Below are 16,260 nucleotides of genomic sequence, written 5' to 3' on the forward strand. Positions count from 1 at the left end.
CTTATTTTTTAAATTATAACACTTGTTTTCCTTATAAAGGAAATCAAATAATCTCACTCGCTCACAAAAACTCTTGCCTAAGCTTAAGAACTATTACAAGACTTTTGCTTAGTACTCAAGAATTAAGGAACAATAAAGACTCTTGTACCTCAATTGGATGGTAATTCGTGGTGTTTCTACTTCTTCGTTTATTTTGAAGTCTTAAATGTAAAATATTTTACATGCAAAGCATTTTCAGGAGTTTCGTATGACAAGTAAAATTTTTCAAGCAAACCACTAAAACCAGTGGCACAGACACCAGGCCCGTTGGTGCAAGAGGTTCAATGACTGGACTGCCAAAACCATTAGCCAAAATGGTGGTTCTAGCGACTGCGCACCATAGTGGTGTCTCTAGTGATTGGACAGCTAGCATTAGGGGCTGGAATGACAGCTAGCATCGATGGCTGGAATGACAACTTCGATTATAAGACATTCGGCATCTATTGTAGGAATAATGTCTCCGCCGAACCACTGACATTGCTCATTTGAACGTCAGCTCCTGCATCGGACCCTCGGCACAAGTCATTAGAGCGGTAGCTTTGGCATCAGTCGTTGAAGTGACAACTCTAGCCACCAGACCGCTAGCACTGACTATTAAAGCGGCAACTCCTAGCCACTGGACTATTGGCACTGATCATTAGAGTGACGACTTTGGCCAATATTGCACAATGGAGGCTTTGGTCACCGGCTACCCACGCACTAGACCAATGACTTAGCCACCAAATAAGGTGAGGGAAAGCTATTTTTGTAAAATATTTTATCAAAATTTAAAGGTAAAATGTTTTACAACTTTTTATAAATGATTTTACTTTTACAAGTTTGATCACATTACATGTAAATAAATACCTAAAAATTGGAAAATATTTTCCAAAAAATATTTTATTTCAAAACATACGAAGTGTAAAATATACAAAGTTCAAATTTCTCTCCTAATATAATTATAGAATTAAAGAAAAAAAAAGAATTATTGCCAAAAATTAGAAGTCAAGTATATAAATACAAAAGTAACTCAAAAAAAAAAAAAAAGGTATATAAATACAGTAAACCATCAACGAATCCCAGGCATAGGCATGGTTGAACTAAAGATTCAACCGTGATTGACTTTGTCTTGTATAAATGCGAAGCGCTAGAAGTTAAAACTGGAATGAAAGAAAAGAAGAAAAAAAATCAATGGTCGAATAGGACGCCGAAGCGGGTAGAGCTTGCCAAATGCATGAGACTCTGAGAACGAAACTCGCAGCCAGGCTGCCAGCACTCCAGCTTTGACTTCAGCCTCCCAAATCCACTTTCACACTTGCCTTCACCTACCACCCCACAAAAATCATTACTCTCTCCAACACAAAACATTAAAAAAAGAAAAAGACTCTTACAATGTAGTCAAAAAGGGCCGTGTTAACCGTGGCTTCAACTCACGATTTCAGTTCATACGCAAAAAATATGGTGCGTACCAAACAGAATTTACCATTTGATTAGCATCCGTTGAAGACATCGCTATTTTGAGTATTGACCAGTCATCCTCCAACTCCAATTCTCTATTCATTTAATTAATAAACCAAACAACGACAACAAAGACTTGTTCATTTCTCTTGGTCTTACTTCTTACCTGTATTACCTATATGAAAAGAGAGGAAACTAAAAAAAAAAACTATTAGTCCGTGATTTTGAGGAGCGGTTTTTGATTTGAATGATCAAAGAAGAAGAATGAGCAGTAGCAAGAATAAGAAGATGGAAGCGCAGAAGGCGGCGGTGAAGGCGGCGATTGATTCGGTTGGGTTGGGCTACGATTTGGCGGAGGATTTGAAACTCAAGTACTGTAAGAGGAGCTCGAGGTTGATCGTTATCGACGATGATCAGGTTCGTGACTTGGTGGTCCCGGCTGGAATTGCAGTTCGAAATGTTCCTAAGTCCGTCAAGTGTGATAAAGGCGAGCGTCTTAGGTTTGCTTCTGATGTTCTCTCTTTTCAACAGGTGGTAACCTCTTCCTCGTACTATTACACAACCTGTTTATTTGTTTTGTTTTGTTTTGTTTTGTTTTTTTTTTGGTTTTTTTTTTTTGTTTTTTTTGTTTTTTTTTGTGTTTCCTTAAATTTTAGTGTGTTTGTTACCTAGGAATTTAATTGTAGAGAATTACTAGTATTTCTATGAACATCTCAATTCTCATGAAATATGCAAGAATTCTGCATTTTAAGTGATAAATTTGTAGCGTTTTGCCTCAAAAATGAAAGAAAGAAAAAAATAATTGTGGTTTTTTTTTTTTTTTTTTTTTTCAACAGGTATCTCTTGGCACTATTACACAACTTCTGTCTGTCTGTCTATGAGTTTATTTGTTTTTGTTTTTGTTTTTTTCTTTCGTAAAAATCAGTGTTTTCGGTATCTAGGAATTTAATTGTCAAGAATTCGGGTAATTTAGTTAGTCGTTTGATAGAATTCTTGAGAATTACTAATCCTATGAACAACTCAACTCTAATGAAATGCAAGAACTAAAGTAGGGTTGGTTTTATGCAAGTTTTTTTTTTGGTCATTTGAGGTTCTATTTTTGTATCAATTTTGGTTAATTTTGTGGGTTCTATTAATGGGATTACCTTGTTGATTTTTTTTTTTTTTTTTAATGAAAGTTAGTTGGAAATTCTATATATAATTTTTGTACCAAATAAAGGTGAACGTTTGGAGTGGTGGCTTTTCTTGGTAAGTATATTTGGAGTTATGGCATTCCAATTAAGGAAGAGAATTTTAGTGATGGCTTTTGAAGTTTTGAGCAATTTGATGGGTTTGGACTTTGGAATTAAAAATGCTGTGGAAAAAGTAATAGTGTGTTTTGAGAAGCTTTTTTTTATGGGGCTGAAGGTCCATGCCAGCCTTGAAATTGACTTGGCTGCAACTGAACAGCATGAGGAGTGCCTAGACAAAAACTAAAAACAAATATAACCATTTGATAAGATTGGAATGATATTGATTAATTTTCTTTTTCATTTTTTAACCATGCTGACATATTATTTCTTTTAACTGAATTCAAAAAAAAAAAAAAAAAAAAGTATTGTCAATTCTGTGGTAAAATCTCATTGAAGTAATTCCTGCAAACGTACTTTGTTTCTCAGTATCAACATTTGTATATAAACCTACATAAGATTAATCATCGTATGTTTTATGCTTCTAGATGTCTGAGCAGTTTAACCAGGAACTGTCTCTTTCTGGTAAAATTCCTTCGGGTCACTTCAATGCTGCATTTGAATTCACTGGAGGCTGGCAGAAAGATGCTGCCAACACTAAATCCCTTGCATTTGATGGTGTATCCGTCACACTCTACAACATTGCACTAGAAAAATCACATGTGGTATTGCATGATCATGTTAAACAAGCTGTCCCATCATCATGGGATCCTGCTGCATTGGCAAGGTAAGTTATATGGCTTCAGCTATATATTGAATTCTCTCTATTTTCTTTTCATCCCCACCTATATTGTTTAATTTCATGGCCTCCATGAGTCACTCTTTATTTCCTCTTCTATCCTCTGACATATTTCCGTTAAAACCATAAAAATAATTAAACAAAAACTTGTATGATAAAATTGTTGCAAGTGGGTTTACTTAATGTTTCAGATTAATTCAACTCATTAACCTTTTTATTGATCTATCAGCATTATTTGATGCATCATTTCTCCCATATAGAAGAAAATTGATGAGAAAGTCATATCTAAGCAGGCTGTAGATGCATGTGTTGTGTCCACCCTTTTAAGGGAGTATCCATACCAACAACCAACCTTTTTTTTTTTTTATAATAAGTAACAAAAGTCCATTAATTAAAAGAAAAAGATAATGGGGCACAACCCTAGTACACGGGAAGTATACAAAGGAAAAGTCCAAAAGAAAATAAAAACAACAATAAAATTGAAATTAAATAAAAATAAAAAACAACAGCAACAATACAGAGTCCAGGAACTCTAGAAAATCCTTAGTGGAAAAAGCATGAGAATTCGAAGTCCAGTCATACAAAATCTTCAAGAATAAAAGCTTCAACTTTGTCATGTGCATGTCTTTCCCCTCAAAGCAATGAGCATTTCTTTCTCTCCAAGGCACCACATTAAACATAGAGCAACAACATTCCATATCTCCCCATTGCTTCTCTCATCAACATGTCCCTCCCAATAGGATAATAATTCCAATACAGAAGAAGGCGTTACCCAGGACACACCAAATAAACAGAAAGTAAGAGACCACAATTCACAAGCCACTTACTTTGCACATAAAGGACTGATCTATGATGATTAACCCTCGTTTTCTAAGGTTATCTGTAATCAAGATTTTACCTAACAATCACACCATGTGAAAAAAGCCACCCTTGATGGTACACGAGCTTTCCAAATAATCTGTCAAGGAAAAAGGATCCTACCTCCTCTCAATTCCTTATAATAGCTCTTCACTTGGAAGCATTGAGTCTTTGAAGGCATCCATTCCAATTTATCTTCCTCCCTGTGATGTAACTTTGTAGTGTATACATTATCCAGTAATTGAACCATGTATTCTAATTCCCAGTTTTGCACCTCTCTAATGAATAACAAATTCCCACAAAAGCACCCATTCCTGTTCTCTAAGTAATCCACCACTTTATTGTCTTTGTACCTGGCAATGAGGAAGAGGCTAGGAGCTCTCCTAAAGGGTGGTCTGGTCATTTGACAAATAATTCCAAAACTGTATTCCATATACATTACCTACAACATATCTGATAAAGAGTGAGAAGCTGTCCCATCTTCTAATATTTTTCTATAAGCCCACACCATAAGGTCTCCTAATCTCATCAAAGCACCAACTCCCCCAAGTAGTGCCTTACTTTATATCTACCAACTTCCTTCATGACGCATTTTCTTCTTTCCCATAACGCTGCAATTATTTTCCCAGAGGAGGTTGATTAAAAAGCATTAGGTTCTTAGTCCCCAAACCTCCATTAGAAATTGGGGTGCAACAAACATTCCTGTTGACTTAAATGAAATTTAAACTCCTCACCCAAACTACTTCCGAGAAAATTCCTTTTCTTTTTTTCCCCAAGCAATGGGATTAAAGATTAGACATAAGTTGAAGGGTTAGATAACATACTTTTGATTAGACAAAGTCTCCCTCCTTTTGATAAGTACAATTTCTTCCAACCAACCAATCTCTTATGCATCATCTCAATGATAGTGTATGTGCCTTAGCTTGAAGCAAGCTCCCAAAGGTTACCAAATATTTCATTGGAAGGCTGCAATATGACATCCAAGATTACTTGCCAATTTATCAATATTCCACACCTGCAATATGACATCCAAGATTACTTGCCAATTTATCAATATTCCACACCTTTCCATCTGGAACAATTTTGGCTTTGCTCAAATTAGTCCTCAAGCCTGACATTGCCTAACTAATGAGGATACATCTCAAATGGCAAAGTTGAGCAGGGTTTGCATGATTGCATCACAGAAAATGAGTGTATCATCGGCAAAAAGGAGATAAAAAATCACTTCAGTTTCATCCCACACACTATTAATAGTGTAGTAATTCAAATATTCACCTGACACTGCTCTTGCTTTCATCCACAAAGAAAAGAGATTTTCCACAAAGGCTAAGGTGCAGGTGAAAGGGAGAGGAAATATCAATGATCTAGGGAGATTCACAGTGATCACTTTCTCTTTTAGAAGCATCCTGTCCTTGAAGTTGTATCGAAAGATGTGGAAATGATCAATGAAGTTGATTTGCTTCATCACTCAGATTGAAAGGTTTCGTTTTCATTTTTTTTTTTTTTTGGGGGGGTGGGGGGGTGGGGTGCTTGAGAGAGAGAGGGGTAAGTCTCAACTTATCGGAGGGGCTGACTGGAGATAAATAAAGGAAGAAGAGGGTGTGACAGATTAATAGAGGTGGCTGTGTGGTGCAAAGAATGAAAATAAGTGCAACACTTGTGATATGTTGCTGGGCAAAGTTCTAAGTGTTTGAGGGCTATGATAACATTTTGGTAAGCCACATGTTGGAAGACTAAATTTGGTTTTGTTTGGTTTAAGTCTTTAGGGCCTTAAAACAAAGGTGAACCGCAAATGATAGCTTTTCCACTCTATAAAACTGAACTGAACTGAAAACTTGCAAAAAGGAAATTTTGATCACAAAGAGTAAGTTGCTGCAATAGAGAACTCAGTATTATAGACAACACCCAAAAGAGAAGAGAAATGACCCTAATCAAAAAGGGTTTTCCTGAGAAGCATATTGGCAATAAAGAGTACTGAACTTCAAGTAAACTCATAATTTCATGGTTGAAAGCCATACTGCTTATTACATGCTACTTATAACTGTCCGCCTACTTATAATCCCCAAGTTATCTTGGATCTAATCAAACCCATAAAAAGAAAAAAAAAAAAACCCTTCTTCTCCCCCTCCCCAAACGTACTTATCCAAAAGAGAAAAAGGAACCCTGGCCTAATTAAGAAACATAAAATCCATAATAAAGAAAGTCCATAAGTGAGCCCATTCCCGATATTTACTAAATTCCTAAAATACCATGATTGACTAAAACGTAAAAATTATTATAAATTTCAGATAACCTCTAATGAGGCTTCTTCCTTTTCCTTGTTGCTGGATTTGATTTATTGGTAGAATACAACTTTTCAACTCAATCTTTACATATATTGTTGCTTCATAGGTGTCTTTTTTTTTCATAGAAAGGTAGTACTCATAGATGTCATTAAGAGTGAGGAGATCTGTCTTCTTTTTCTATGTAAAATTTGTTTTAATTAATGTTTCTTAGCAGTTCCTAATAATCAAGTTATGTTCATTGTTTGTATGTTATTAATCAAATTGTACTAAGTTCAGAAAATGTTATAAAATAATGTTGTGTTCTGATAATTCTAGGTTTGTTGAGAAGTATGGTACACATATCATAGTTGGTGTGAAGATTGGGGGAAAGGATTTAATATATGCAAAGCAACAGCATTCATCAAGTCTCCAACCTGCTGATGTACAGAAAAAGTTAAAAGATATGGCAGACAAAATGTTTGTAGATGGGACTGGACAGTACAACGTGTATTCAAATGAGAGGCCGAAGGTTTGAAGGAATTCTGTCTATGCTTTTCCCCATGAATTTTAACATTTATTGCAGAGCAATATTTATGTTTGGAAGGATGTAGTCTAGGGTGGTCACTTGTATTCTATTTTATACCCTTCTTTTTTTAAGCCTACACATTCTTCTTAGCAATAGGCCAACATGTGTTCTTGTAGAGCCAGAACTGGTGTTCTTTCTGTCCTTCCACTAGTCTGATGGTGCCTTTTATGGTCCATCCCCTAGTGAATAAAAAATACAGAAAACAAAAACTGCACTTGGAACAAAGAATATGATTGCATTATAAGGTTGCAATTGAACAGATCGAGCAAGTAAGAGAATAGCTTGCTTCCAACACTCAGCTGCTTGAATGAAGCAAGACTCTTCAATTTCAGAATTTCCCTGTTGAATCTGTTTAGACCTGACTCTGCCAGTAGTATCCCTTTTAGTCCTTATCATCTAGCAGAATGAAGGTGGTCTCCTGTGTATTCACTGGCATCCAATTCTGATTTCTACCTTAGTTTCAGTTCTATTGTTATAAAGTGAGTTTTATATTCTGAGTTATAGTTTTAACAATTCAAAAATCTTTTTGTGTGTGTGTGGGGGAAGATGCCTCTTAAGATAGTATCTATCCCTCTGTTTGCTGTTTTTGTTTTCCTCATCTAATAAATCCACTTTTGATGATGAGGCATGCGGCACTTTCCCCACCTGTTTTGAAATAATAAAAAGAAGGTATTTTAGCAGAGGGGAAAGTAATAATTAGAACACGCATATCTTCAAGTGCTCAATCTGTAGTGTTAGTTTTAAATTTTTAATATATTCATGTCATTATTAGAAAATAATAATTAGAACATTCATATCTTCAAGTGATGAATTTGTAGTATTAGTTTAAATTTTTTATTATATTCTTGAAACCAACTGCTAGTTTGAGCACATTTTTTGCCCCTGCAATGAAGTCTATAGCTACAATATAATTGAGTGCTATTTAAAGTTTAAATATAGGATAGTGGATTTACTTGATCTATTTCCTCTTTTGAATAAAACTAATTTTATATATATATATATATATATATATGCTAGTGGATTTAATATTTAGTTAGTTATTATTTGGTTTGAGCCAGTGCTTGAAAGAAAGGTTCATTCTTGTCCTTTCGAATGTATTTAAGCTGTGTTGAAGAGCCAATTTTCTCAAAAGCTTTAGCTATTTGGAATGAACCAACATTTTATATCAAGAAATAGAATACCACAAACCAATGCACTCCTGATCAGTCAATTATAATAATTTTCCCACCGGCTGATATATTTTTGCCACGTCTAGTTGATATCAACTGTGGGCTGCTGCATTTTGCATCATAAATTTTAATCTGATTCCATTTTGAAGTTTTCTGCTGCATGCTGTCCTGGTGTTCCAAATTTCAAGGGATCTTAGGTGCCTCAATACAAGGTCACAAATGTTGCTCTCTTAAAGAATCTCTCTTTCATGAAAAATCTTTTTTGAAATTTCTTATATAAATCAACCATACCTTGATAATTCCTGTAACTTCATAGTATTGCTTAGAGGTGTGAACCCGTTGTACTTTCTGATAAAAAGAGTTGCCGCTTGTTAAGCTTCACTTTCAGCTGGTCATATTATCTTATGGTTATAATGTAGCAGCATGAATGAGGATTGATTTCTTTACCAATATTTTGTTAACTATTTGAGATGAAATGCAAGTTTAGGCAACTATCCAGCTATCTTAATTTGTATTATACTTTTTGTTTCAGTTTACACAGGGTCTTCCCTTCATGGACACAATTCAATCAGGTTCTTACTACTATACTGAGGTACACTTTCAGCAAATAAAATCTTAACTAACGATTAAGTTTGTAGTGGTTAAAATGGTCCTAAATAGCACTAAAGATTGATTGTAAGTGAACTCTTCTGGCTCCTTGTAATAGTTTTTTGTTGTTGTTGTTGTTTCCTTGCAATAACCATCTGCATTTTTATTTTTGCTTTTTACTTTTTTTTTTTTTTTTTTTTCCTTTCATTAAGAATCTTTGGCTAACACATGGGACATTAATTTGTTTGTGTAATTCCTTGTTGTGATGTTGGGTTTGTAAGAAAGAGTAGCAGAAGAGAAGGGAGAGAAAACTGAGAGATGAGACATTGGAAAGTGGTGCTTTGGTTTCAGCCAATGTTCTGATATCCGATGGTCTTTGAAATAAAAATTTTGAAATAATATTAAATGCATTTATTTAGATAATCATATTTACCTTAAGATTTCATATCGTGGTCGAACGGGAGTCAAATCATGTTGCCAAGATGACATAATAAATATTAAATAGACCTATTTGTTTAATTTAAAATAAAATTATATGAGAAATTAAATCAAATTATTTTCAAATAGACTTGGGTCCAAGCCATCTCATCAACAAAACTTATTACAGAATTATTTATTTTTTTAAAAGTAATCAATATTTTTTGAAAAAATGGCCAGTTTTTTAGGACCTTAATTGTGATGAGCAATTTGTGGTTGAACTGTCTATTTGACTGGTTCTGGCTAGTCTTACTGGATTGCTGGCTTCAAGGGCAGCCTGAACCAATCTCCACACAGGGTTAATCTGGTTCAACCATCCGGTCTAGTCCAGTTTTCAGAAAACTGGTTTCAGCCCACTAACATTAGTATTTATGGTTTATATGAAACCAAATAGTAAAAGTACTTCTCTACAGTACATGTTACTCTCGCTCTCACAACAGTTTATAAGTGAACTTACTATGTTCTTTGATTCTAAGGCTTGAATAATATATTATACTGTACCAGCAAAGATCTACATTTGACACTTTGGGCACATTTTGAATATTTATTGAAACCAGTCATTTATATGGTGAATGTTCGTTGTAGCACTTTGCTGTCCTCTGTCAAGTTTTTGACTTCTAAATATTGTCACAGCTTTCAGTAGCTTACAGCTTAATTATTTCAGATGCAGGATATTAAATTCGCTTGCAAGAGGAAAGGGGGAAGCTTGAATAAAACTCTATCCCACAATGACTGGTGTCAGACGGTTCAGTTTGAACCTGATGTGATCTCAATGTCATTTGTCCCAATCACGTCATTGTTGAATGGAATAAATGGTAGCGGCTTTTTGAGCCATGCCATTAATCTGTACCTCCGTTGTAAGTATTAAGCATAGTCTCCTTTTGCATTTATTTCATTTTATTGAAAACCTGGACCTCTCAGAAATTGCCGCATTTAGATTGATGACATGTATTTCATATAATCTTTTAATGAGGGGTTTGTTAGCTTTTAGTTGGTCTATGAGACAATCCTTGCCATCAATGGAACTCCTGGTCTCAGATTAATTTTTATATATATATAAATTTGCCTTGGCCTTTAAGATCAACTTAGAGAAGATAAGAGCCAATCCTTTCTCAGTGAGGTCTAATTTCACTAGTAGCCTCTTATATATCTTGTTAGCTCCTTGGAGAGTAAGCCTGATGGTCAGGAACTCTAGGAATTGGTTCTGGAGAAATTGTGCTGTCACTTTTTTCTTTTTTCTTTTTTTTGGGGGGGTGGTCAAATAAGGAATTTGTACAAGTTCTAAAACTTTTCTGTTTTGTTGGCTTGTTGCTATGAGAATGGTAATTTCATGGTGAGTTAATAATAACTGCAGTATTCTATGTGTGTATTTCATTAAATATTGCAGTTATTTCCATGAAAATGTTTATGTTCTTAAGAGTGAGTTCATAGATTTTTCAAGTCTTTGATCCTTGGCCATGTTCTCTTTTTCCATGTTTTACTTTTGGGTAAGTTACAATAACCTGCCTCAAGGTTTGGGGAAATGTCAAGATCTTCCTATTTTTTTAATAAATGACACTCTACTCCCTGAGGTTTTGATTTATATTAAAAAAAAAAAAAAAAAAAACCCTCTTACGACCACTTATGTCCATTACAATTTAAGTCAAAATACATATTTTTCAAATTAAGTTCTCTCATCTTGAATAATCTCAAAATAATGCTTACTAACCATATTGTTTATATGATAAGAATATATATATATTAAAAGTAAAATAAAAATAATAACCACGAGATAAGTTTCAGTTTTAGAAATAGGATGAGGTTTTGACATTTTCCCAAACCTTGAGGGAGGTTAGTGTAATTTACCCTTTATTTTTCAGGTGACATCCTCTGATTTTTTATTTTTATCATGTTTGTTCACAAGTTTTGCTTAGTTGTTAAATATAACTCACTTTACATCAGCCCATCTTATAAATATACTTTACAGTTTCATCTGTATTCAACTCAGTGGATATGTTGAGAAATTCTTTGCTGCAAGGACAATACCCTGTTTTTTATATATATAGATATATATATATATATATATATTTTCTTTTTTTTTTCCTGGCTGACCCAATTTTGTAGTTTGCCAAACACTCTTCTTAAGTTTATGCAAGGAAGTGTACTTATAGATATCCCTGTAGTCATGTAGAGTTTTTTGTTCACATTATTAATGAATAAACACCCAATTTTTGAAGCCCTTTAAGGTAATTTTCATGGTCCATTGGCTTCTGGGTGATGCCTCTTATTTAACTGTTAGGTGGTAGCCCATGTTCCTAAGAGTACAGATATCAGATAAGCACTTATTTTGAATGGCTATGCTACTTTAAAATTAATGTGGCTTATATTTTTTAGCCCAAAATTGTGTTATGTAGGAAAATGTAAACCATTGTTCTTTTTGACATGTTTTATGAATGCAGATAAACCACCAATTCAGGAACTTCATCAGTTTTTGGAGTTTCAACTTCCAAGGCAATGGGCACCAGTACTTGGTGACATTCCCCTTGGTCCAGATAGGAAGCAGAGTACTGCATCATTACAGTTCAGCTTCATGGGTCCTAAGCTCTATGTTAACACAACTCCAGTAATGCTCTTAGTCTTTTTTTTCTTTTTTTTTTAATGAATTAATATATATATATATATATATATTATTGGACAAAATACATTTTATTTTCCTGTGGTTTAGGCCGAATTTGATCCACCAATTTGTGGTTAAATCCATTAAGACTTGGAATTACAACTATTAAAAAATGAATGTAAAAGTCACTTGCGGCCTGAGTGAAAACCCTAAAACACCCCATTAACCTCATTTTGGTCATTGGTTTCACTGATTTGGGGACTTCTTGGGGAATCTAGGGAGTGGTTCTAGCAGCAATTATGATGGGCTAATGGGACTTGGACCAGGTGAGGTTGTAAAAACCGTCCATGGTGTTCAAGGAGAGTTTGGTGCCTAAGTTTTGGGTAGTGGTGATTGGTTATGACAAGGTGGGATTTATAAGAGGGGCTGAATTTCACAGAGAATTTGGTTTTGAAGACGAGCATTGAGGGATTGAGGGTCTTTTTTTCCCCCTTTTTGACTATACTAGTTTGAGCTCCATAGACATTGTTGGTCCACTTCCTGACAGTTTTAGCTTTTGGGTTGGATGTTCGAACAGCTAGTAGAGTGTCACTTTGCTTGGTTATTGCAGAAAAGTGGCCTGTATTTTCTCCTGGATAAAATTTGGCCAGTGTGGCACTTTATTATGAGATGCTATTAGAGCGTTCAAAAGAAGGCTCATAAGTGTATCAGTTACCTGTTATATCAGGAAAGCCTCTCCCTTGCCTTCTCATTCTCACTCCTTTGTTCTTGCCGCTTAAACCTTTGGTATTGACATATATTAAAGTTCAGAAAATCTCTCCTATATTGTTTTTTAGGAATTTTTTTTTTTTTTTTAAGATGTAGTAAAAGGCTGTTGTGGACAGGTCAAGCAATGAATTCTGTTGAACTGAGGAACAATGATACTGCATTCTGTTTCAATAAACTCAAGTTTCTTATTAGGTTCTGAAATGTAGCCTGTTTGATGAAAGTCATCTTTCTTTCTCACAAGGTTATTATATCCACGTGCAACTTTCTCATGTTCAGAAACTCCTGATTGCCATTTTATGCTGCGGCCACAAAGAAATGCATGCTTAGTGAATGTCAACCATCAGAAATTGGAATTTCTGTTCTCATACAACTTTTTTCTCATATAGGACGCCTTTGCTTTTGAATAGGTTGGGTGGTAGTAGTATTATATCAGTTTACCTCCTATTGTTTCCATCTGCAGTAGTCTTGACAAACTGGAAGAAGTCTTGCAGTCTTGACTCTTTAAGTTCCCTCTCAATGCCCTTTGACATCTATATTGAACAATAGAAGGATGAAAAGAAAATAAATCATCACTTCATGTGGAGCCTTCTGATTTTTATGTCTTCTGGCTGTATTATTCTTGATTTTCTTTTACTCTATTGGGGTGGAATAATTGTATATTGTATTGATTATCTTTTACTCTTATTGATGAATTATTTGACAGGTTGATGCGGGTAAGAAGCCAGTGACTGGACTTCGACTCTATTTGGAAGGGAAACGAAGCAACTGCCTAGGGATCCACTTGCAGCACCTTTCCTCACAGCCAAAAACCTTTCAACTCCTGGATGAACCTAATGGCAATGCCTCTTATCTCTCATCTGATCGCAGGTACTATGAGAAGGTTCAGTGGAAGAGCTTTTCTCATGTCTGCACAGCCCCTGTTGAGTCTGATGATGATCTCTCTGTTGTCACTGGGGCATACTTTGAAGTAGGAGACTCTGGATTGAAGAAAGTTTTATTCTTACGGCTTAATTTCTCTAAAGTCATTGGTGCCATTGCTGTGAAAGCTCCTGAATGGGATGGTTCCCCTGGCTTGGCACAAAAATCTGGAATAATCTCCACACTGATCAGCACTCGTTTCTCAAATGCTCAAAAACCGCCTCCTCGGCCTGCTGATGTGAACATAAACTCTGCTGTCTATCCGGGGGGCCCTCCAGTGCCAACCCAGACACCTAAGCTTCTAAGGTTTGTTGACACAACAGAGATGACAAGAGGACCACAGGACTCACCTGGGTACTGGGTTGTGTCTGGTGCAAAGCTTTCAGTTGATAAGGGTAAAATCTCTGTAAGAGTCAAGTATTCTCTCTTGACTGTGATTTCACCCGATGAAGATGTCCCAGGGGAATTCTAAGCATGGTTCAATTTTTTTCTGAAAAAGGAGGATTGTTAGGGAACAAGAAATACCTTACATTTAGAAAGGAAAGGGCTGTAATTGGTTAGGTTCTCATGCAGGGTAGGGTTTGTGCTGGAAGATTTTATGAGCTGGTTGGTTGTATATAAAATTTCTTTATTCAATTTGTGTAAATTTTGCTTTATTTCTTGTAGATTACCCTTATTGTTGCCAATATTTAAATGTTTGTGCTCGGAGGATTACCTGAGAAATTTACTCAGGTGGTTGTTAATCTCTCTCTATCTCTGAGTGTGTGTGAACGAAAGGTAATTCTCAAAGCATTAGATATAAATATTTTTTAAAATTATATACACCGTGGTTAATTAAATCAAAAAGTTTCAGTTGTTATAATATTATTATAACCTCATGATTTTAAATTTTACAATTTATAAATGACCAAATGTGTACAAATGTTTCCACTCAAATTACAAATGTTTGTAAAACAATGTATTATGCATAAAAAAATCTTAGGGGAAATTACATTTTAAACACTATAGTTTGGGGTTGTAGCAAATTAAACTCTAGAGTTTCGGATGTAACAAATTACACAAAACCATGCAGTTTCAAAAAATTAATAAATTGAACCTTGAAGTCAAATGAGATACATGATGTCAACTTAAGGGTTAAGTGGTACACCGTTGTTTTGATTTTGAGTTTTTTTATAAAAAAAAAAAATAATAATAATAATAGATGAAATAAATTGAGAGAGTTGTGCGATGCAAAGACTGAAAAGGAACTTGAGAGAATTCTCCCCATACGACGTCGTGAGGAAAAAAGGAGAGAGTTCTCCCTGTATACGTTGATGTTGAGAGGAAGGAGAACCTTGCACTTCTGGAGAGAAACACACATGAAGCCAAACTTGAAGGAGCTCTAAGTCAGAAAACGAATTGAGAACCTGAGAAGACAAAAAAAAGGTTAGTTCTTTGGTTTTTAGGGTTTGTGTATTTGAGGTATTTGTTGTTTGGTTTGTTAATTTAGGATTATAATTGGTTAATTTCATATTTCACTAGGAAAATTAAAAGGAAAAAATGTAATATGTCATGTCAAATTAAATATAATCCATACTTAGTAATAGTAGGTGTTGTATGGAGCCTGAAACGAATTGTCATGTCTTTGTGAAATGTGAAGTAGCTAAGAGGGTTTGGAGTTGTTGGCTGGACTGTCCGAATGTGTTGTTGAATGTAAATAGAAATATTGTAGATATTGCTATGGAGATTTTGGAATCTGGTTCATCCAGTGACTTGGAGATTTTCTTTGGGGCTGCATGGGCAATTTGGTACAATAGAAATAGAATTGTGTATGAGTCCTCAAGTCAAATCCCTGATCATATTTGGGGTTTTGTAAGGAAATATATTTTTGAATTCAAAAATGCTTCAACAGCTTGAGCTCAAAGTTTGTCTCGGTCAAAAGGAAAGTGGTTAGCGCCTCCTCCAGGTGTATTCAAGATCAATGTTGATGGTGCTACTTCGGATTGTGAAAAGAACTCTAGTGTGGGAGCTGTTATAAGGGATTCAGCTGGTAATATTGTTGCCGCTTGCTGTAAATATCTTCAGGGTCAATACTTGGTGGAGGAAGTTGAAGCTTTGGCTATGGAATGTGGTCTTCTTCTTGCCAAAGAGCAAAAGCTTTCCCAAATTATTTTGGAATCTGATGCTCTAACAGCGGTCACTAGTGTTTTAGCAGCTGAAAATGGTGGCTGTCTTGGCCATATTTATCAGGGAATTCATAGTTTGCTTGCTTCTTTTAGTAGCTGGAAAATCAAGCATGTGAAAAGAGAATACAACAAGGCAGCTCACTAGTTGGCTCAGTATGCGAGGCAAAAGGAATCATCTCAGGTTTGGAAAGGAGTTTGTCCTCCTTGGTTGATTCAAATTGTGCAGGAAGATAGTTTGTAACCCGGTCATTGCCTCGAGCTTTTCTCTCCTGGCTTTGTTGTAATTTCTTTTCTTCTTGGCAATGAAATTTCGGCAGTTTGCTTTAAGTTCAAAAAAAAAAAAGTAATAGTAGGTGTTCACCAAACCACTCAAACCGCATGACCACACTCAAAACGACCAAAACCGCCTTAAAATGGAGTAACCGCA

General features: G+C 35.2%; 1 protein-coding gene and 1 long non-coding RNA gene across 2 annotated transcripts; both read left to right on the top strand.

Moving 5' to 3' along the window:
* Positions 1-1,259: 1,259 nt before the first annotated feature.
* Positions 1,260-14,411, top strand: LOC126703721 (MACPF domain-containing protein At4g24290-like). Its single transcript, XM_050402801.1, has 7 exons — positions 1,260-2,007; positions 3,194-3,432; positions 6,903-7,095; positions 8,854-8,913; positions 10,051-10,243; positions 11,825-11,988; positions 13,454-14,411. Exons 1-7 carry the CDS (start codon positions 1,741-1,743, stop codon positions 14,138-14,140), a joined length of 1,803 nt encoding a protein of 600 aa, XP_050258758.1. The 5' UTR covers positions 1,260-1,740; the 3' UTR covers positions 14,141-14,411.
* Positions 14,412-14,875: 464 nt separating this feature from the next.
* Positions 14,876-15,814, top strand: LOC126703343 (uncharacterized). The gene is made up of 2 exons (XR_007648018.1): positions 14,876-15,093; positions 15,560-15,814. It is a non-coding gene; the product is annotated as an uncharacterized LOC126703343 (long non-coding RNA).
* Positions 15,815-16,260: the final 446 nt, after the last annotated feature.

The sequence above is a fragment of the Quercus robur genome, chromosome 10 (genome assembly GCF_932294415.1).
Source record: "Quercus robur chromosome 10, dhQueRobu3.1, whole genome shotgun sequence".
NCBI lineage: Eukaryota > Viridiplantae > Streptophyta > Magnoliopsida > Fagales > Fagaceae > Quercus > Quercus robur.